This window comes from Ambystoma mexicanum, chromosome 6p (assembly GCF_040938575.1).
Source record: "Ambystoma mexicanum isolate Mex_15411 chromosome 6p, UKY_AmexF1_1, whole genome shotgun sequence".
Taxonomy (NCBI): domain Eukaryota; kingdom Metazoa; phylum Chordata; class Amphibia; order Caudata; family Ambystomatidae; genus Ambystoma; species Ambystoma mexicanum.
In genome coordinates, this window is record NC_090935.1 from 254,811,066 (window position 1) to 254,834,739 (window position 23,674).

The following is a 23,674-nucleotide window of genomic DNA, read 5'->3' on the forward strand; positions in this document are numbered from 1 at the left end:
CCCCCGATTTCAGGATTTCTGAAACTGTTTCCTGCAAAAACTGGGACCACAGCTACCTGCCATTCCAATCACGGGATGGGGTTCATTCATTTAAAAAACTCTCGGGACGGAGTGCGATTTCCCCGGACTGCCATGGGAAAACTGGGACGTCTGGTCACCCTACTCAGGCTCAGTGACGCAACACCATTGAGCTGATCGGGCTGTAGTTCTCCAGCATGGGGTCTGACATTGATTCACATGCTCATGAAAATTCCCCCCTCGTCAGGCTGGGAATCCTCGGTAAAGAAAAAATCAGTATCAGTTTCGTTTCTGATCTGTCTTTCTTAGTAGTAACTAATCACTGGGTCATACTGCCCCCAGCCAATGACTGCCCTCCTCAGATTTTTACCGCACGTTCAAGTGTTGGGAGTCCTCGTGCTATAGCTCTGGAGCTTTTACTGCGTTTTGCGATTTTTCAAAGAGTTTAATCTAATTTTTCAGTCACGCGAGCCTTAACCTCCACCGTTTCTACATCCGATCAATGGGGACCCGTTTTGGAATTTTCTACGCCCCTCAAGGGTGAAGTTTTCTTCGAGTTACGCTTCTTGGAGGATTCCAGAAGTTTCTGAGGCCTACCCCGCGGACATATCCCAGGAGAAAGTAAGCTCGACACCCGGATCCAAGCTGTTTAGGAACTGTCCTGGATGCGGATTACAGAATGTGTTCAAGGAGGACGAGCACTCGAGGTGCCTCTACTGTCTTCACAAGGACAAAACGCACGTGGAGAAGAACTGTGCGTTTTGCATGAACATGTCGGATCGGACTATGAGGGATTGTCGGGCCCGTCTCGCCAACTGGCAGGAAGGCAAGAGCCCAGCAGGTGAGAAGAAGAAGAAGTCTGAGCGGTCTTCTAAGTCCTGTGAAGGCGCCCCGGCGACAGGGGCCCAACAGAAGGCAAAGCACCGGGAGTCGCGGGCACCGGGTGTGCCGAACGATCGGGCTCCTCGGCTGCCAGGCAGGGCGCACCTTCACCGATGCCAGCCGCTGCTAGATGACATCTGGGACGAGGGACTTGCGCTTCTGAAGAACCTGTCCACGATGTCTGCCAAGAGGGATCGGTACGAGAAGAAGTACTGGGTCCCCGACACCGCCCCCTTGTGCCTGAGGGCACAGCCGACCCCGGATTTGGTTGTCTCGGCAGCAGCCAAGAAGAAAGCGGGGAGGCATCGGCTTCATCTTCAACTTCCCCACCGGACGGCGAGGGAAAGAAACTGGACGCCATGGGGCGACGAGTCATCTCGTTGACGGCGACAACAATCAAGGCGGCCAACGCCCTAGCGATTGTGGCCCGCTACGACAGGGAATTGTGGTACAAGATCGCCCCCCTGTTGGACTTCCTACCGGATGACAAGAGGGTGGAGGCCCTGGCGATCCTACAGGAAGGTGAGGTGACGTCGGACCACGCCATAACGGTAGCCACGTACATTGCCGACACCGGTTTCCACCAGTTGGGCAACAGCGTTTGCCTTAGACAGCGGGGGTGGCTCAAAGCGACGGATTTCCGCCAAGACGTGCAAGCCAAGGTTTTGGACATGCCCTTCGACGGGAACAATCTGTTTGGAAAGACAGTGGATGAGTCACTGCAGGTCATCAAGACCGACACAGAGACTGCTCGAGCCTTGGGAGTTCTGCAGCAACGATGGCTGCCCTTTCGGAACTCCGGAGGCAAGCAAGGTGCCTCCAAAGGATTCAGCGGTGGCACCTCAACGTACCATCAGGCGGCCCGCTCCTCATCTCAAGAAGCTTACAGGGGTCGAGGCAAGTCAGGTGGATCTTGCCGTTGGCGCCAGGGAGGCCAAGGCAGCAAGGCCGCTTCCAAGCAAGACTGAACCAGCCGTTGCATCGGGCCCCCATCGAAGCACCCTGGTGGGAGGCGGCTGACAAAGTAGGTCAGCGTGTGGGAGTCCATCTCCACCGCCCGTTGGGTGCTGGATGCCCTGGCCCACAGGCACACTCTGAAATTTCTCAAGAAGTGCCCCCAAATTCCTCCCGTGGCCAGGAGGGAAAACCACGTCCCTCAACTGCTGTTAGAGGTAAGGGCGATGCTCAAGAAAGAGGCTCCGGGGCTCCGGAGTATACTCAAGATACTTCCTCATCAGAAAGAAGACAGGAGGATGGCGTCCCGTCCTGGACCTGCGTCGACTAAACAGATACATCAAGGCACAGAAGTTCCAGATGGTCACCCTCCAGCACTTGCTGGGCCAGCTGGAGTTAGGCGACTTCCTATCGTCGTTAGATTTGGAGGATGCGTACTTTCACATCCCCATACTAAAAGGACACCGAAGGTTTCTCAGGTTCGTGGTTCAGGGACAGCACTACCAGTTCAAGGCCCTCCCATTCAGATTGAAGTCGGCGCCCAGGGTATTCACCAAGTGCCTAGCGCCAGTGTCGGCACGGCTGCGCCTGCAGGGGATCCACGTCTACCCCTACCTGGACGATTGGCTCATCCGATCGATTCTTTCAACGATGGGGCAAACCCCAGATCGACCTGTTCGAGACAGCGACGAACTCCAAGTGCCAGAGGTTCGCCAGCAGGTTTCCCCAGCTGAGGAGCATGGGCGATGCTTTCTTGTTCCCCTGGGACGGCCTGTTCCTGTATGCGTTCCCTCCGTTGCCATTGCTACTGCGACTCGTCAACCAGCTCAAGTGGTCCTGGTGCAGGATGATCCTCGTTGCACCGGCGTGGCTGAGGCAGATCTGGTTCCCAGACCTTCTGGACCTGTCAGCGTCCCCACCAGTCAAACTTTCGACGGACGCAGATCTTCTCTCCAGAGAAGAAGGCGCCATCCTTCATCACAACCCGGAGTCGCTGAACTTGCAGGCCTAGCTCCTGCAGCACTAGAGTTTGGAGGGTACGATATCCCGGCGGACTGCAGAGAGGTTCTTGCAAAGGCCAGGGCGTCCTCAACTCTCAAGTGCTATGGACACAAGTGGAATAGGTTCTCTGTCTGGTGCCGTGCACAGAAGATTAACCCTCTACGGATTACGGCCCCTCAAGTGCTACCGTACTTACTGTCGCTGGCCAAAGCTAGACTAGCTCATGCTTCCATCAAGATACAACTGGCAGCGATTTCCCGATACACCAGAACTGCAGGACGGTCATCCCTGTGGTCGCATCGCCTGGTGAAGGAGTTTATGAAAGGACTGTTCCGATCGTTCCCAGCGGTGAAGGCTCCTGCCCCGGCGTGGGAGCTCAACGTCGTGCTGACCAGGCTCATGGGCCCGTCATTCGAACCTTTGCATTCGGCTCCATTGAAGTTCCTGTCATGGAAGACAGCGTTCCTTGTGCCCATCACCTCCGCACGACGCGTGGGAGAGATTCAGGCCCTATCCTGCAAGCCTCTATATTTGACTTTTCACGAGACAAGGTTGTTGCTGAGGACGCACCCCTCCTTCAAGCCCAAGGTCCCGTCGGACTTCCATCTCAACGAGCCCTTGGTGTTACCAGTTATCTTCCCGTCGCCTTCGTCACCGGCCGAGAGGACTTTGCACTCGCTGGATGTAGCCAGAGCGCAGAAGTTCTACGTGGACCGAACGAAGAGTTTTCGGAATACATCACAGCTGTTTGTGAACTTTGGACCTGTGAACCAAAGGAAGGCTCTCTCGAAGGCTTCCATTTCCAGATGGCACTCCGGCTGCATCATGCCCTGTCACCTGTCAGTTGGCAAACCGACCGTTGCCCGGCAGTCCGAGAGCCCATTCGACCAGAGCGATCGCTTCTACCACAGCATTCTTGTCTGGTGTACCCTTGCTGGACATCTGCAGGGCTGCTACGTGGAGGTCGACGCACACCTTCACAAAATTCTACTGCATCGACCGGGATTCCAGGGAGGAGTCCGGAGCTGGCCAAGCAGTGCTGCACAACCTGGTCGCCTGAAGGTGGGCCTGGTGAGGAGGTAAGAGTTGCTTAATGTTGAGTTTATGTAATGCTTAATGTTGAGCCTTGCCACCTCCCATGGTTGTGCATGTGTATACTGCTATGTATTCGTATATTCATGAGCATGTGAATCCATGCCAGACCTCATGCTGGAGAAGGAACAAGTTACTTACCTGCAGGCCTTAGGTGGGTGCTTTCAGAGGTAAAAGGCAGAGTTAACTGCTTTTAACATTGAAGCTTCACCATCTAATGTGTAAAGATGTTAAATGCCCCCACAGAAGTAAGTTTGCACCTTCCCTACAGTATCTGAAGTTAGCGCCTCTCCTAATATTTGAAGGATTAGCCCCCACCCTAGAAATGTTCCCCTAGGTGCACCCCTGGAAGAGGCTGATGTGCGCACTTGCTATTAGCAGAGATGTAAGGAGGGACGCATTTCATGAAGCTGGCACTGGCAGCATTCACGTTTTACTGTGTTTGTGGAGATACAGAAAAATGTATGTGTACAAATGAAGTAACACTTCATTTCAAAACTGCCATCGCCCCTCTGCCTCAGCAAAATCAAATGCTCACATCATCCCCCTCCCAATGGATATGAGCCAACATATAACCACATTATGTGCCTTTTCACATCCGATGGTAGGAGTTGGTGTGCACTTGCTTTTTCTTCAGCATATGTGTAATGTGGCTAGAACAGAATTTTGGTACAGTCAGTCTAGTCACTTATTACTGTGGCATGACCTTATATATATTTTTTACTTAATAAAGTAGGCATGGCATCTGTTATCACATGGCTACACTGGCAGTTTGGTGCAGCCAGTCTAGTCATTTATTACTGTGACATGACCTTATATGTACAAGTGTTCTGGTGTACAATCTACTTTTGTTTCAAGAATATTTTTCAAAGGGTGTTTATGGCATATCAAAACTATCAAAACAACTAAATGTGTATGTTGTCTTTAAATCCAATAACATGTTAATTCTTACTGGCACACTCCGCTTTAAAATGTATCATTTGATACTTGGTCCCCACACCAGACTACTCTTGGGGGGTAGAACAGAGGGGGTGGAGCCTCCAAGTGAAACTGCCCAGTTTTTCAAGTAGCCCACCCTAACACCAGTAACCCCCACGCCCCCAAAGTTAGGTTTTGTTTCGCCCCTGCTCGGGCCCAAAGGTTATGTGATTTTATCTCTTGCGATGTCATAGGGTACAGAGGTCATTTGTTGTTCTTCCTTTGATGTTATCGAGGGGAAACAGATATGTGAGGGCACTTTTGAATTAGCTGCCTTTGTAATTTGGGGCAATCATGCCATCGAGACACAGTTTCTAAATGAGACTATATTTCACTAAAAGTCCCCATTTCAATAGGTATGATGGGATACATGGACATTACTGTAGTACAGTCTGAGGCTTTTGATAGCACCATCAGCCATCCAGCTGTTGCCACCTCTGGTCAATATTCCTAGCCTCTGTCAGGTGTTTGGAAGAGGGCTGTTGTAAATGTTATTTTTCTTAAATGAAGAAGGTAATGTCTGATTTGTATCCGATGATTGGGACACTAAAAGCAGGACACGCAGATGTTGCAGACTTCATGTGGAATGATTTAGTGTAATCTTGTCTAGGTTCAGACGAACTCAGATGTATGCAGATGGTACCATGCTGTGATTAAACTGACGATCATTGGTATTTCTCCAGGATGGGGGATATATTTAGTGTGGCTGGGAAGTCATTTCCCAGTCCTGCTGCCTCTTGATGGTACCTCATTGGAAATTCTGATTCACTTTTAAGATGTGAAAAGGGAAGCTGTACCTTAATGGACTGCAGGTTCTATTTGTAGCCCTGGTATTTCTGGCCCGGGGCAAGGTGCACATTCCGATTCCCCAGGCTAGAAATATACCACATAAGAACCACCTCCACCACCTGGACCAAGTGGGCAGAAAGCGGTGCTGAGCTACCTGCATTATGAAGATGTTGGATGGGCCACAGACCTGAGTTCCTACTGGAATGATAATGCACAGTACACAGGGAGTGATGGTTTTAGCCCTTGCAGGCATTTATTTTAAAAAATCAATTTAGGATAATCAACATAACGTTTCTATTATCTGCCCACCCTGTAGACTTTCTCTCTTGCAGGTTACCCCATTCATTGATGGGGTTAAGTGTTAACCTGATCAACACAAACCTCACACCTGAGGGACCTTGAACAGACCCCACTCCCAACTCCTATGGGCTGCCCATCCTTCCACATATGTAGCCCTTCTTCATCTCAACTTGTTGCCTGGGGCTTTCGTCGTTCTTTGGACCCATCCGGTCTGGCCTCTTAGTGAGCCGACACTTCCCCATCCATACAGGAGCCCGGGCAGCTCCTGTCACTCTGCCCATGCTTTGTACACCACTGGGCCACAGCTGGCAATTGTAGCCAAATTTGCAGGATCCATGGAGTCCTGGCAGGCCGCTCCAGGCCAAAGGCCACCAGGGAGCACACCAGCTGCCTCTCTTGACCTGCTCCCAATTTTCTCCCATTTCTAACGGTTCCTTGACAATGTCTTTCTTGGAATCTTCACAAACCTGAACCTGATGTTCCTGGCAGTGGAGTCCTGCCCATTGTCACCAGTCAGAAGGATCCAAGTTCCCTCGGCAGTGAGGGTCACATTGGTCAGGTAAGTCATTACACTGCACAAAGTTAAAACACATACACTTTAATAAAGAACCATTCACTGTGTCTGTGTGTCAGTTTATCTAGCCTATATTCCCTTCTTCCCTTAGCACCAATTCCTGTAAGTAACCGCCGTACCTGAGAGGGCCCCATTTGTGCCCGGAGTTGCATAGTTGAGTCCCAATTATTTTGGAAGCCTTGTCTAAAGGCCAAGAAAGGCAAGCAATCCATTCCATCCGCATCTTCCCTACACCCTAGTACCAAGCATTCCCTCTTTTTTATGGAGTACTATTCCTGTCCAAGGGAAACATAGGGTACATTGTGCAAGAAATGACTCTCCCCTGCTGGATCCTGCTCATACATTAAGGGCCCTTTGTGAATTCTTGCATGACCTCATTGCTGGTTAATGCAGGCAGCAGGAGTTCCCTGCAATCTCCTCCCAGGCCTTACCCTGAACGTACAAGCGTTTCAAAATATTGGCCTCAATAAAGCCTCATATCCCAACTCCAATGGTTGCTGGCAGACCATAGCAGTGACATGCATGAAATCCAAAATGCTGGACCGGCCATTTAAAGACTTGGTCCATGTCCTTAGTCTTTAACAGTTAGGGAGCCCATGTTACCCAATTTACTACAGCCAATCCCAATTCCCTACCAATTTCAAATAACAGGTGCAGACGATCACTGAGAGGCTGGCCCAGGGATGGGGCAGGGGGAGAGACGAGGCTATATAAGCCTAAACTGTCACACAGACTGTGTAGGCGTTAGGAGACAGTTGTGTCAGGTGATTAGTGGGAGTAGATATTATTAGCAGGAGGTGGTGACCAGAGTTTGGGGAGGATGTGTGGAGGCTAGAGAGAGAAGGGCGTGGCAAGAGAAAATCAGGAAGATGTGGTGGCCATGATATGATATGATATGATATGGCATTTATAACACGCCTATACACAAGTGTTTCAAGGGGGATAGCAGGAGAAGAACAGGAGGAGGTGGTTGAAAATCCTGAAGCGGTCACAATAGAAGATAAAATGCCAAAGAACATCAGGAAGAAGTTGCAAGAAAAGATGAGATGAGTGAACATCAGATGGAGGTGGCAGAGAAAGAAGAGGAGGTGATTGGTGAACATAATGTTGCGATAGGTCCAAGTATACCCATAAAGAGAGAAACTCGGTAAACTGAGTAACTTCAAGTGCATGAGGAAACCCAGCTTTATAAATGGCCGAGAGAGTGTACAAAAGAAAACCTCAAATGGCGTTGGGAACAACAAGGTTTTAAGTTAAAAAAACATCAGAGCTGATGTCATGGTTAGTATTTATCATGAAAAACATCTATTCGCTTATTCACTTGGTTAGTAGACTATAGAACATATAGTTATCTAACTTGCCATTGGTTGGCATTGTACTACACTAGTTGATAAGGTGCAAAAAGGTGGTTCTGATTGGTAATTTATTCATCCAGCCTTGGGCTATGTTATGCGTGGCCAAGGTACGTGGTGGGGAAAGAGAGATGGGCGAACCACTGTGCGCCAACCTTGAAAGTTACTCCTATCTTGTTCCCATATCGAGGTTCTCTCTTCCAGACACATTTGTGGCCTTGGCATCTCATCCCCCTCTCTAGATACACAATGAGCCTAGCGGGTGCGCTATCTAATTGGGCATGGAATAAATGGTCACTGTTCTGACCACGTGGTTAGGGACTGCTGCGCTAAAACCATTTCTGCCCATTTATTGTTTTTTCTACCTTCATAACGTGCGTGCCTGTTCTTTAGTGGCCACTTGGGGCGCTATATGTTTATTCATCATGGGATCATTTGGCACTGCAGCTACTTGCACCTGGCATTCAAAGATATGTCTGTTTTATTGTTGCTACCAATAGAAACTAATTAACATAATAATTCCACGCTGTGCCATGGGAAACGTTATCTGGGGCGCTTTCAACTCTTAGGCAGAGCTCCCTTTCGCACACTGTCCCTGGTGCTTGGGCTGCTGTCTGAGCATCGTGAGGCCTGGAATGATATGTTAAACTGAAATATTTCAGAATTGAGGCCTTGCAGGGTTTGGTCTGAGTAATGGTGGTACTTAGGCTCTTCCTCTGCCATGTCAGTGTTCTTCGTATCTTGCATGCCGCCATTTATTATTCCCTGCGCTTGTATGCTGCAACCACTCCCTACCTGCCCATGTCTATACAACTTGTGTAACACTGTCTGGGTACTTTACCCAGCTTTCGTGAATGCATACTACTTCTCACCCTACTTCTGTCGCACAACCTACACTATTGTTCATGGTGGCTGCGTGACCATTAGTGTTTTACTGACTGTTTACAGAGCATTTCTCAGCTTGTACCTTTGTTTATGCGCGGGAACGCATGGGGACACGGGTGCATGGCCAGACCCAGTGCAACTCATCATCTGCACCATCACACTCCCCCTCTGGTCAATTTATTGACACACCTCCATTCTCCTTCATCCTGTCATATGCATATGTAGGTATCCATACCCTACACGCACCCTTCAAGCTACCTCCTTGTTCTACATGCTTCTCTGGCCCACATGTCATAAAGCAGCAGTCCCTATCACCTTCACAAATGACCCATTGTTGTAGGAAATTGTCACGGTCGAAAGGGGGCGTGAACCTGGTGCCAGGGGATCCAATAGGTCTTTCGATGACATGCATCTGAGGTTGTTTGTCTGTTTGAGTGTGGGCATGTACAACTTTATCGGTGCCCAATATTACTGTCATCATGTGCTGCTGTACAACCTTGTTCCCTGTTTTTCTACATTGTGCTAGTATTATTTGCAAGACACAGAGACCTGTTCATACCAATACCATGACTGCTTTTATTATTTTAAACATGTTACCTAACCAGGCAGGCACCCATGAGAACTGTCCCTCAAACCAGTCCTCATCTTCAGCTGCACTTCTTTTCTGGACCATTTCTGTGTGCAAGATTTGCAGGAAAGTTATTACTTCCATCATTGCTCATTGTGTACTTATGTGAATGTACAGCAATTTGAGCACATTCTTGCACATTCTCCTCCTTCCGTGCCATTGAGGAGGTCAAGGACATACCTGTTTTGGAGAGTCATCAATCTGATAGCTCTCAGCTCCTTCTTAAGCGCATTGAGTCCTTTCTCACTTTCTAATTCCCATCTAGTTATCTGCAACCTCTTGGTATTTACGGCTGTTTGTAAACCAGGGGCAAGAAGAGATGAGAAAAACATAGATACCTTGCTGAACAGCCTGTGTTCAGTTGGGAGAGCATCTAGTGCATCATTAGATATCTTCCAAAAAAATAATTGGCAATTTGTGTGCGTTGTAACCTTGTATCTTTTCTCCTTCTGGTCACTTTTTACCATAGGGTACTCTCCTATTTGTACCACATCACTTTGGGGCAGCACCAGTGTCCGTGCATGTAACACTGCTAGTGAGCATGTGCCCCCCCCCCCCACCCAATTTGGCAAGAGCTGCATATGGGCCCATGTATCACAGGCCCAATAGTGGTCCATTAATACGGCCATGCGTACTTTCATGCCTAACATATCCATGATGCGTTTGCATCCTTCATTGTCCCCTACTTTCACTGTGACATTATTTCTGAAACACAGGGACGCATTCACTATCCTTGTTATGTGCACTGGGCCTTCTTCCTTCTCTACCCATGCTAATAGTTTGACAAATTAGTTTCATTCTTCTAGGAAAATCTTATTAGCATTTTCATCAGGTCGCCATGAGAGTCCTATAAGTGCTTCTGCTCTACATCCCATCATCCCTTCGACCCAAACTCAAGAGGTAAACATCTCTCCTATTATGTTTGACTGGGGTAGTAGCCTCACCTCCCTGGCCTCATGGCAAAGGGTTCCCTCTCGGAGAAGTGGTGACATCCAGTGATTAATCACAATGTGTTTGTATTTTCTCTACAAGGGATTTATAGTGACAAACCGTACAATGTATAAGGTCGGACACTGTAAATGCCATGCAGAGACTGCTGGCATAGTGGTTTAGGTTAATATTACTGGCATAGATAGGTTGTGACAACCTATCTGTGCAAGTAATAGTCACTGTAAGTAAATCACATGCATAAAGCTGCTGCCACAACGTATGCCAGTAATGGCCACATTAAATCACATGCATGAAATGCTTCATCTTTCATGCATGTGATTTAAAATAACCATTGCTGGCATAGATAGGTTGTGGCACCAGCTTCATGAATTAGATTTTAAATGACCATTAGTGTCAACGTTAGGTTCTCCCATCTATGCCAGTAATGGGTACTTTAAATCGTATGCATGAAGTGCCCTTCATGCTTGCGATTTAAAGTAACCATTAATGGCAAAGATAGGTTGTGTCCTGGGGGCGACTCGTCCATAATGGGCATGGGGCACCGACCCACCAGAACACACATGCATTGTGGAGGAGCCAGGCCAGCCCAGGAGTGCTGCAGCTGCAGAACGCTAATGGGATTGCTTGAACTGTCAAAGGGAAGCGTGATTTCCTTTGACAGTTCATAACCCTGCAACGCAAGTCCAATGGGCCATGCAAGGCCGGGATGTTTTGCTTCCCCAGCCTTTGGGGATACAGGGTGGAGTACTGCACATTTGTATGTGCAAGGGAATGCTGTGCACCTGCGCCTTCCCCCACATACAAATGGAGCGGAGTGCTACATCATCAGTGCTTCCTGGTTCCTGTTCGTGCTGTGCTGGAGGTGGCGGCAGAATCCGTGAGGATCAGGGTTGCGTGCATCATGGATCATGAAATTTAATGGATATTTTTATTTTTTCCATACAGAAACAATTATAAATTGTATAACTTTTCATCCCATTTAAAAAAAAATATTGTGCTGTACAATGCAACATTTCAGCACATTATTTTAAAAAGAAATCTTTGTAGAAAATCCCTCCCCAAGATTCCTTAATTATTTAGGGCTCATTTGAGGAAACATTTGGGACCCTCCACTGAAAATATTCACCACCCCCATGTCGGCTCACCCATGAATCGTTTGTTATGTTATCACCCTTAATAGAGCGCACGTACACTTGAGGGCATCTTGGCGCTAGGACAGTAACAGAAACAGCAGGAAACAGCCAGCCTAAAATAGAAAGAGAGATGATTCTCAACGCTCCAAAGAGCAGCAGGGGGGACATTCCAAAGGTTTCCAGCCACAACTGAGAAGGCCCAGCCTCCTATCCGTGAAAGCTGGAATATTTTGGAATGACCACAAGGTTGTCCACTCCCGATTGGCGTGTCCTGCTCAGAGTATAAGGCAGAGAAATGTGTCCTGTAGAAACTCTGCTCCTTGGCCATAGTAGGCCCAGTGGACCAAACAAAGGGATTTAAATGTAATCCTCTCTGCTACCACGAACCAATGCAGAGCGTGGTGGACAGGACTAATATGGGCACCAAAGGGCAAAAGAGTTGCCACCCTGATGCCATATTCGGAAGGTTCTGCAGCCGATGAATGAGATCCTTTGGCTGAGCCAAATAAAGGGCATTGCAGTAGTCAATATGACTGTTAATCAAGGAAGAGACTACCTGGGGCGAAGTGTCACTGTTGGGAAGGGTAAGATCTTGCAGAGTTCCTTCAGGAAAGAAAAGACAATTTTGCACACTGTACCTACCTGTGAGGTCATGGAGAGTGAGGAGAGATGGACACCAAGATTCTTGACAACTGGCACTAGGATAGGAAAATCTCCCAGCACAGATGGCCAGGAAGAGGGGACCCAGAGGGAAATGCAGGAAGAAGAGCCCACCGCCAGAACCTCCATCTTGTCCCTGTTCAGCTTAAGCCAGTTGCTGTCCATCCAAACCTTCACCGCCTTCAAGCACCCCCACAACTGCAATCTCAAATGCAGATCTAAACGTACCAAGATCTGGATGTCATCAGCATAGGCGTAGCACCAGAAGACACGAGAGCGGATGAGAGCCACCAGCAGCTGAACATAGATATGAAACAGCATTGGGGGACAAGGCAGAGCCTTGGAGGACACAACAAGAGAGAGAGAGAGGAGCCAACAGGACAAGGCAAACCAGGCCAGTGCCAGACGAGATAGCAGGATGGTGTGGTCAACAGTATCAAATGCAGCAAATAGATTGAGCAGTATCAGGTCACCCACTCCACCCCTATACACCAGCATGGCCAGAACATCAAGCACTGACAGCAGAACCCTCTCTGTGCCCCGTTCAGGCCGGAACCCAGCTTGAAAGGGATCAAGACCAGTAGATCTTTCCAGAAAAGAAGAAAGAAGAAGTGCCACAAAAGATTACAAGAGTTTCATGAGAAAAAGAAGAAGAGAAATAGGCTGATACTTAGTCAGAACCAAATGTTCCAGTGAAGGTATTGTTTAGAAGAGGAAGGACAATGGCCTGTTTTAACTTAAAGGGAATGGTCCAACTTTGGCAGGTGTTATTGATTCCAGCAGTAGCCCAAGTAATCACCTCAGGGAGAATTTCCTTTAATACTGCCCCAGGAATAGGGTCTGAATGGACGGCAGATTTAAGCTGACAGACCGCATTGGCTGCTGCATCAGTAGAGAAATCAGGTAAATGGGACCAGGAGTGAGAAACACCTGCGCCATCTACAGTGACACAGCTAACATTGTGACTAAGGGCATTGGACTGTATATGCTCACGAATGTTAGCCACTTTAGTGATAAAAAATTCAGCCAATGTGTCACGTTTGTGTGGTTTATGAAATTTAAGAGGAGCCACTAGGTCAGCGGCCTGTAGAAATGTCTGAGCTAAAAATGGGGGGGTCAACCATTGGTACCTTCCTACCATTTATAGTAATGGTCACCACCATCAGATTGCGATCAGTCGTCCTCCGGTTACGTCTCTCTCAGAGTGGCAGCCGGATGGGGCGCACTAGGAGGAGTGATGACCTGAATGGTAAAAGAAATAAGAAAGTGGTTGCACCAGAGTACTATACTTGGGGATGCACATAGGTATTTGGGTCAGCTGAAAAAGCAGATCCAGAATACCACCTCCTGAGTGAGTGGGTTCAGAAACTAAGTGGCTCAACTCAAGCTCAGACAGCGTCTCAAGAAACTGAGCCATGCAGTTGACCTGGGGAGCATTATACCTGATGTTGAAATCACCTAAAACCAGAGGATTAGAGACTTTCAGTTGAAGCGTATCAACAAAGTCCGGTCCGGAGGGTGGTTAACAATAAGAAAGTGAAGTGTACGCACCACCAAGACAGTAAAGCGCACCAAAAGGGTGTCCATCTGAAGAGCGTGGGGCACTGCAATCTTAGCCAGAGTATAAAATGATTTAAAAATAATAGCTACTCCCCCTCCAGAATGGAGGGAAGCCCTGTACACATGGATGATGTTAAAATCCTCTGGCAGAGCAGCAATTAAAGTAGGGCAGATGTTTCTGCTAACCAAGTCTCAGTGAGACATAACACATCGGGAGAAAGCATTGAGCGGAGGGCATATATAAATACTGAATGTGCCACGAGAGAGCGTGTATTGAGTAGAAGCAGCTTTAGTGCAGATCCCTCAGAGCTATGACCAGTAAAAGTCTCGGCGACGGGCAGCCTGAAATCCACTGGAAAATTTGTGTCAGCAGAAGCTAATTGCAGTTTTGTGTTGCGGGACAGCCCGTCCGGCCCATCCTTAGCCCGGATTGAGTGACAGGCTTGACTTCAGCGCAGGAGGCACACTCCCGCTGCGCCCGAACGCTGCTGTGAGTGACCTTGCCCAATATAACCACAAATATTATTACCACAGCCAATCAGATGGCTCACCAAATAGGCAGCGAGAACAGACTCAGATTAGTCTGTGCGTGCAGAACAAAGTAAAGTGCAGCAATCCCTGAGCCGAGCCTCGGGATGCCCAGAGGCTTGGCACCCTCAACCAAGGAGGTCTGGCGATACAAGGAAAGCACAGAAATTGGTTTTCTGTATCAGTAAACCGCTGTTTGCTTATGCCGTGGAATCTAAAACTAACGACAGGATATCACAGATGTACCCTTCCAGCCAGATAAAAAGGAAACAGGCTGACAGCATCTGAACAGCAGAGCTGCACGGAAGGTAGATGGGATGACGGCTTCCCCAACGCCATCCATTTCTTGATCTCACCAAGACAAGCAAATAATCACGGTCCTGATGAAGATGATGAATTACAATCATCGGAAACCGGTCGACCTCTTATTAACCAAGGATATCCCAAGAAACCAGTCGGGATACCCCTCATAAAAAAGACCAAACAACATCTAGTTGTGGAGGAAGGATCCTCCCAAAAAAATGCTGTTTTATGGACTCCCAGACCAGAGTCTAATTGGCGTAGTGAAGCATTAAGTAAATTAGACCACAAAGAAAATACTGGACAATAACTTTGAAATAAGCCAGATCCAACCAAAAAATATCACCAATAGGGAGACCAGAACAACGCACTGGTTCTATGAAATCCTTTTTAACCACAGAGTGATCCATGACTTGGGGACCACACACTTCTTGTGAAGGTCAATAAAAGATTAAAGGTCCCATGACTTATGAAACAGTTTCTCTCTGAAATGTGGCCCCAAGAGCCTCAAAGACACTAATCTCCAGCATACTCCTAAATGGGCAGAAGATCCGAGCACCCCACTCCTAAGGACAGAAGCCCGCATATGTTACGAGGGCTACCCCAGAAGAAATGATATTTGAGGCCACACATTAAATGGTACCTGAATAACGAACAGTCTCCACGCTGAAAAAGTGAACTGCATTTCTCACCAGCAACACTGAAGAGGCATCGACCGAGGATCGGTCTGCCTCCCACACAGACCCCATGACATCCAGGACATCCATGCCTTCATTATTTGAAATAGAGTGTGAACGCTCTTTAAAGATGGCCGCCACCACACAACAATCACTGGAGCTTTATCTGAGCAGCCTATTGCTCCGAAGCACAAACCCTGATTGACCGCATCCTATGGAAATGCAGGAAGTGTTCCCAAGCCGGCAGGTGGAGCTGGCGCAGAAAGAGGGCCAAGAAGAAATGCTTCCACCTGTATAGGGCCTGTCAGGGCGCTGAAGGCACCCTCCCTCTCTGTCTGCCGCAACCACTTTGCTTCATTAAGGTACCTTACACACCTGATGCCATGCAGGCTTCCCGGACTTACAACGCCAACCAACAGAGGATCCTAATGGTGCGCATGGATTCTGTCCAACCCACAGCAGCCTCGCATCTCAACGCTGCCACATAGATAAAGAACTGCAGAGCATCATGCTCCCACACACGTCGGCTGATGCCCACTGCCACCTGAACGAGTTCAGACTTATTCAACTGCCTCAGATTGTTATTACAAGTACCCCTCAGAGCTCTGATATCCAGCAATCTGTATCGCCAGCCTATCCAGCCCAGCCTTTGGCTCCACCGGTGCTAACCTCCCAGAAGCCACACGCCTTTCAGGTAAGCGTATGATTTGTAGCACAGATCTGCTCCCTCCTCCTATTCATAAGCGTAGCCTTAACTGTGCTAACACCCTCTCTAGCTTCATACAAGTAAACAGCACTGTTACACCCAAAGGTTCCATGAACTGCACTGCACCCTCTAACCTCTAGCCTTCCTGTCCCTCTCAGGCTTGCCGATTGGTTGCCTGATTCCCTCAGAATCTCACTGGGTACCAGGCTCCTCCATGATTAGACTCCTTTGCACTGCTTCCTGGCCTACCGCACACTTAGGGGATGTAACTGTAACCCGTACAGCCACCCTGCCTCCTTGTACTTACCCAAAGCCACGTTTCCCTGGCTGCACTTACTCTGAGCCTTGCCCTGATTGCACTTCTCTTCTCCTCTTTTTTGCACTTCCCCCTCTCGTTCCCCTGCACTTCTCGTTGTTGCACTTGCACGATCCGAATGACACACGTATTAGTAGGATTGTTTGTCTAGTCCTCCCTATGTCTTCCCTCCCTTGACTTGTGGCGCCTAGAAACACTTGTGTACAGGCGCGTTATAAATACCATATCATATCATAACCCTACTCTACTTAAATGTACTGCCATTATTTACACACATACCTTGCAAACAACCTACTGTGCCTAAGCTTCTGTCCTGCCCTGCCTTAGCCAAGGTACACTCAAATCCTAAGCTACTGACCCATAATGAGGACGTCGCGACCCACCTATATCTTACTCATGCACCGGCATCCCCCAATCGGGACATCAGCCTTAGAAGTGCTGCCCACATCACACTCCCCCCTACTCACTTCCTACCCCCTCATCTTCTCTCCCTCCCCAGCTTTGGTACCCACAATGTACAAGTCTATGAGCTCACTGGCTATCTACACTCAAACCCCAGCAGTTCTCTTAAGCACTGCCAAGTCATCTCCCTCTCTCACCAACACCACTCATCCCCTGCCACCAACACCTTCTCGCAAAACCTACAGCAACATCCACCTCCCTGCAGTGCAGCGTCCCCGAGCAAGACAGGAACGCCTCGCCCAACTCTCAGTGTGCACATCCCTCGTCCATCCACCACCACCACCTTTCCCACCTCCAGTCGCTCCTGCAATGAACACGTGAGTACCAGGACCACCACACCTTGTAGACCGGCCTTCTGCTGCCCTCACTCCCTCACTCCAGACATTCCTCCCCCCAAGCCAAGCCCCTCACACGTTCACATACTTTACAATGTGCCTTAATCAATGCACGCCTACCTACAGCTCATGCGCTAAACATCCACAACCTCATTGAGCTCAATGACCTAGACATTTTAGCCATTACTAAGACCTGGGTACACAATGCTGCAGGCCCTACTCTCTCCACTGCCATTCCCCCCAACTATGCCATCCTCTGCAATGACAGACCTGTGCAGAAAGTTTCTCAAAACTTCCATCCACATCATACCCTCCACCCCCTTCCCCAACTGCCAAACCCTTACTTCCAAAATCTCACATACTCCTACATCCACCATCTTGCTACACATCATTTATCGCCTAGGTCATCTTCTGCTGACAAATCTCAGACCTAACTCCAAAACCATTTCCATGAGAGACTTTAATCTTAGCTACCATGATCATCACGATAAAGATGCTGCCTCCCTCACCTGCGCCACAGCCGCCTTAGACTACATCCAGAAAATCTTCACCCCCACGCACTCTTGACCGCACCTTGGACTGGCTAATTGACCATAATTGTAACACCATGATCATGTCAAACCCACTATGTTCATAGTCCAACCAAAACAAAGTCAAATTCTCCTTCTCCTCCCATCACCAACCTACCCCTCCCTACCTTCCTCCCCCTCCCTTTGAAGATGCACCTGTATCTCACCAGCGATCACCTCCAGCCACTCCTCGCTGACCTCCTACCAACCCCCAGAAAAACCTCCAATGTCGACCTGCTCGTTAACCAGTACAACTCAGCACTAGCCTCAGCTACCAACAATGACCCCCCCCTCAAAGAGCACCTACCCAAACACTCCAAATGGTCACACTGCTGGTTCACCCCTGACCTACACTCTCTGGGCTCTGAGAAACATGTTTCGGAAGATATCTCGCACAAACACCCTGCTACTGAAAATAAAGCCCATGTCTAAGCAATCCCAAAAACCAAAAGAAAAATGATCCAAGACGCTAAGGCTTCTGCCTACAACACGCACATCCTGAATGCTGACTCAAACTCCTGTGAACTCTTCGCCATACTTTGAGAGCTCGAATCACTGGCATCCCCCCACCCACATTCATCAAGAATGACAGTTGGTGCAGCAACGTTCAGAAGGCAATTCTTGACAAAATCGCTTCTCAACAGCAGAAAATTCAGCACAAACTAGCATCCATCAATGTGCCTTTCAATCCTCCTACCCCATCGCCTAATCTCCAATCCTCCCAAATCTTCCACTTCCACCCTGTCTCAGAAGCAGAGGTAGCCAACATACTCAGAAGCCTCAAAGCGTCACATTGCAGGGGTATCTCCTGCCCGGCCCACCTCATCAAGGAAGGTGCCAACCTTCTGCTACCACAAATAATCATGATTATGAATGCCTCCTGCTCGGTCCCTGTGTCACTCAAAGAATCCTGGATCACTGCACTCTCAAGAAGCTCGGCATTGATCCAGTAATCCCGACCAACTACTGACTGATCACCACCATCCCCTTTTTGCTAAAAATCCGTGACCGCGCTGTCTATCTCCAAATCCAGGAACGCCTCGTATTCAATCACATTCTCAGCCTCAGGCAATCCTACTTCTGCCCTAGATACAGCACCAAAACTGCCTTGCTAGATCTAAAGAACATGCTTGATGATGCCAGAAATGAGGGCCTCCTTTCCTTACTCATGCTTCTGGACTTATCTGCTGCATTTGACCTAATCAACCACCCCACTGTGTCACCATCTCGCAACCTCTGCTGCCTTCTCCTCAGATGCCACTAAATGGGTTGCCTCCTTCCTCGCAGCCCATTCCTCCAGGGTCTCCGCCAGCCTTCACTCCTCTACCCTCACTACCTCCACATGTGGAGTCCCTCAGGGCTCCTGCATCTCCCCTACCCTCTACAATGTCTATACTAAACCCCTCTTCGACCACCGGTTTTACCAGCAAGGCTACCGCCAAACTTGTAATGAGGCCCATAGAGCAGGACAGATACAGTGCAGAGGGACAAGGGTCAATCAAATTGAGGGAATGACACAGACACACAGTTAGTGAAATCCACAGCAAGGAGGGACATACATGCCCAGGGACAGTGCCAGGGCCTTTCAACCTTTTTCAGTTAAAAGGGGCCTCAGGCCACAGGGGGCCCTCAGCAACTGCCACCATGTTGCCAGTCATCAGACTTATAAAACAATAATATATTACTTTTGTTCTGGTGCTTTAAATGTGCGCTTTGCGGCACTCACCTTACAAGCTGCATTCGGTGAAGCCTTTCCGGCTGTCCCTTACCTCGGTGTATAAAGAAGAGGTATCACCTTTGTTTTTTTACACTGGTTTTTCCACATCAGCCGCTTGCTGACAAAGTATTTATATAATTTCCCTGGGAACTTAGTGTTTCAGCTCCATGCTAGCTGGCTATCTCGTGATAATTGGCCGGCTATTAGGCCCTCGGTACATTTCTTTGTCTCCATCATAATGGGTGTCTCAGACTGTTTTCTACTCTAACCAAGGGAGGGCCTCAACCATCATGTTGAAATGGGCCTCCACACATCTTAAGCCAGTCCTGTCCATGCCAATGAGGGACATATGGGTTGAGATGCATGCACGTGCCCTGAAACACTTGTGTATGGGTGTGATATAAATAAACTATCATATCATATCATATCACACTGAGTAAGGACATTGGGGGTCATTACGAGTATGGCGGTAAGGGGTTAACGGCACCGGTAAGGATGCCGGTGCCTTTAACCCCCTACCGCCGCATTCCGAGGTCCCTTAGCGGGTCCCACTAAGGTCGGCTGGTTTTACTGTGGCTGGAGCCACTAAGGGACCATAGAGCTAATAACAGGTCCGCTATTTGCGGGCCCTTTATTAGCTCCTTCCCCATTCCCATTGAGGCCTTTGGGGGCTCCAATGAGAATGGGGAATGGTTTTCAGAATGGGGATTTACCGGGTCCTCCAAGGTCGGAATGACCCGGTGAGTCCCCATTCCGACTACCCGGACGCAGGTTTGGAGGCAGCCATGGTGCTAAACTCATAATATACTCACAGAATAAGGACACAAACTGAGAAAGCACATGCACACCAACGAGGTACACATACAAATACATTGAGGCGGGTCATATAAACCAAGGAGGTACACATTCCTTAAGGATGGACTTACACACGGAGCATGGACCTCTTCCATACATATGCCATGAAGATGGACATACATACTGAGCATGGACCTCTTCCCTACTACTTCCCTTCATTCTATTCTTCAATGCAGTGTGTTGAGATGGCCTGGAATCAGTGTAAGCACTAGACCGGCGACCAACAAAACATTCCATAAAATACATGATTGTGGGCCCCTAAAGTAGAAAATGTCATCCAATTATAGATGTTGAGACAGTAGGTAATTTAGATGCTAGAAGTGGGAGAAACCTATTAAGCCTTACAGGAATGTATAACTTATTTTGTCACTGTTGCCAAACAGTGGGCCTCATTCCAAGTGTGGTGGTCCGGAAACAAGGGTGCCGGCAAGCTTACGGGCACCACACTACGAGTCTGCCTGCAGGGGCCGTTTCTCCCGGCAGGGTCAGACCTGCTGGCGAAACGGCCCCTACAGGCAGACTTTTCACAGAAGCACTGGCACCGTTAGCGACAGTGCCGGTGCTTCCGTCTCCCCACTCCCGTGGACTCCTATGGGACTCCACGGGAATGAAGAGTTACCCAATATGCCACCTGACTTCCTGTGCCACCAGGACTTGTAATGTCCTGGTGGCACTGGGAAGTCAGGCGGCAGATTCAGTGTTTCCGGGTCGGTGGCAACCTCGGAATGAGGCTCATAGTCTACTTTATCAATGTCCTTCCAGCCCATTGCAGTATACACGAGGCAAGCAATCTTAACTTTACTTTCTTTGCTTCTTGCAATGCAGAAAGTGTGTAGTTTTACATCAATTCTTCGTATGTTCCAAAATAATAGTTCCTTGTTTTATAACTTACATTTGAGATAGGGCTTCATATTACCCCCATTGCACCACTTTCACAATACCACAAAGGTTAGTAGTAAGTTGTTCATCCTCCTGTAACACATACAATGTCATTTTTTAATGTTTTAATGTTCTTCTGGTTTTGGTTTTCAATGAAATTATTGTTTTTTCAAATATGGAAATTGCCAGTAGGATAAATGTGTTCCACCTTTTTGAAGATATTTAGCATGTATTGAAAATTAAAAAAATAGTCTAACATTATTTTATCATGTAATTGAATACACGTATCAAAGATTGAAATAATTCACATATTAATCCTCTGCTTGCTATTTTATGCACTATAGCATAGGAGACAGCCTTTCCAGCAATGCTGGCTCCAGAATGCCCCTTGGACAGATGTCATCTTCTGCACTTTTCTGGGCCAAACCCATAGGATTCAAGCAGTTCTTTCACTGATCAATCAACACTTGATTACACCAATGGCATATATTTCATCCTACTCAGTCAACTGCAACACCTGAAAAGTTCTGCTGCCAGACTGCTGGTACAATCTGTGCCTCTGGAATATGCAACTCTAGTGCTTTATAATGGGGACTAGCTTCAAATAAAGACACTGTTTCAAAACCTGCCTTCAAAACCTCAAATACTGTTCACTTAGCTACCAATGTATTCACCCTTCGATTTTTCCAAAGTAACCCATCCTCTATAATGTGTCTAAATTCTTATGCTCAGACTGCTCCTGGTTGTGCAGTCCACTGAAATCCCTACTCCCATAAATAGGTGGTAAAGTTTATTCTGTTCATGCCATTTCATTGTAGAATTCTCTCCACCTGATTTTGCGACTGACATAAGCACTGATATAAGCTGAAAGCCTGTGTCTTCGCTGAATGGTTGCATAGCTGTGTTTAACCATCACTCAAGCTCCTGACCAGCAAACCACCTTTGCTGCATCAGCACTCCTTACAAGTAAATAATAACATAATATTACATGCAGCGGTGTGAATGCATTGATCTGAGGCGATCTGAATAGTAAAATGTGTGTTGTCATGACATGGACAGTTGAGGTGGTCGAGTGTGTATGTGCTCATGGTAAATATTTCTCTAACTGCACAGAGAATGTCAGAGCCACGTAAAATCAAGTGGCCACCACCATGCCTTAATCGTCTCCTTCTTGGGTCCACAGGTGGTCATGAGCTGGAGCAAATGCAGCTGATCTTAGAGACAATTCCTGTTGTTCGTCAAGAGGACAAAGAGGAGCTTTGTAAGGTCATGCCAGCGTTCCTCAGCACCACATGGTCCGTGAAGAAGCCTCTTCGGAAACTGCTCCCAGAAGTTACCGGAGAAGGTACAGTAGCAAAGCATTTGTGCAATAATGTTTGTGATTCTTAATCAGGAACCTTGAGTAGAAGCATTATCTGCTATGAATATTGTATTATCTAGTTCACGAGCCAGGTGAGTTTTGTGTGGGGTTAGAAATGCAAGACAGACACAGAGGTATAGTTTTCTGAAAGGTTTCCATTATTAAATAAAAACGGGAAAGATAAACACCTATCTTTCACTAACCTAACAAGGATGTTCCTTCCTAGCAAAGTAAAACTAAAGAAACATGACCTAGTGTCCAAAATGTCTCTGACCCTCACACTCATACACACAACAACATGATACAAAGAATGTTTGACTATCTTTAGTTCAACAAAATAACATAGCAATTCAAACTCAAAGGTTTTAGAAAGTATCCATGTGACCAGGGTTGGAGTCCCCTGCCCTGGATCAATTCAGGAATACCCTGAGTCCAGTTCTGATGCAATAAAGTTCTGTTCAGTGTAATACAAAAAGTATTTTCCATTCACTGTGTCCTTCTACGTAGCAAACTAAATGTCTCTTTCGCAGATTCTTGGTCGTAGATCAAAACAACTGTTGTTCTTCACAGTCTCCTGCCTGCTAAAATTTGGGCCTCATTACACGGAAGGCGGTAATCCAGGGTGCTATTAGCACCCTGGACCATGCCGGTAAATTACCGGCACCGCCTTGGCGGAAAGGGGATTTACCGCCCCATTCCAAGGTTGGAGGGGCGGTAAATCCCCTTTCCGCCATTGCCCTTCCCCATTCCCATTTCTGCCCCATAGGGCTCTATGGGAATGGGGAAGGCGCTAATTACGGCACCGCAATTTTGCGGTGCCGTAATTAGCTCCGAGGTCCCTTAGCGGGTTGGTACTTAACGCCTGCAAGAAGCAGGCGTTAATTCCTCCAACCCGCAAAGGGACCTCGTAGTACGGCGGTAAGGGTTAACGGTCACCGTTGCCATTAACGGTGACCGTTAACCCTTACCGCCGTCCGTGTAATGAGGCCCATTTTGTCTCTTCCTCAAAGCTTAAGTTCATAAATCAAGGTAAATGTTCTCTTCAAAATGGCAAGTAATTATTAGCACATCACACTTATTCCTCAAAGGAAACACTTTTGTCAGAATAGCAAAGCAACGGCTTTTGTAAAGTTAACAAGTTCTTTCCACCACACATTTTTACCACAAACACAGCATTTTTAAATCAACTTTATCTTTCCTTGTATACTCGCC

The 23,674-nt window shown here is 47.9% G+C and overlaps 1 protein-coding gene across 1 annotated transcript in view; it reads left to right on the forward strand.

Moving 5' to 3' along the window:
• Nucleotides 1-23,674, forward strand: part of MAPK4 (mitogen-activated protein kinase 4) — an 800,432-nt gene that overhangs the window by 632,715 nt on the left and 144,043 nt on the right. Inside the window, exon 5 of the mRNA XM_069626975.1 lies at nt 22,286-22,447. Within this exon, the coding sequence (XP_069483076.1) occupies nt 22,286-22,447 (162 nt within the window). The remainder of the gene's footprint in view (nt 1-22,285; nt 22,448-23,674) is intronic.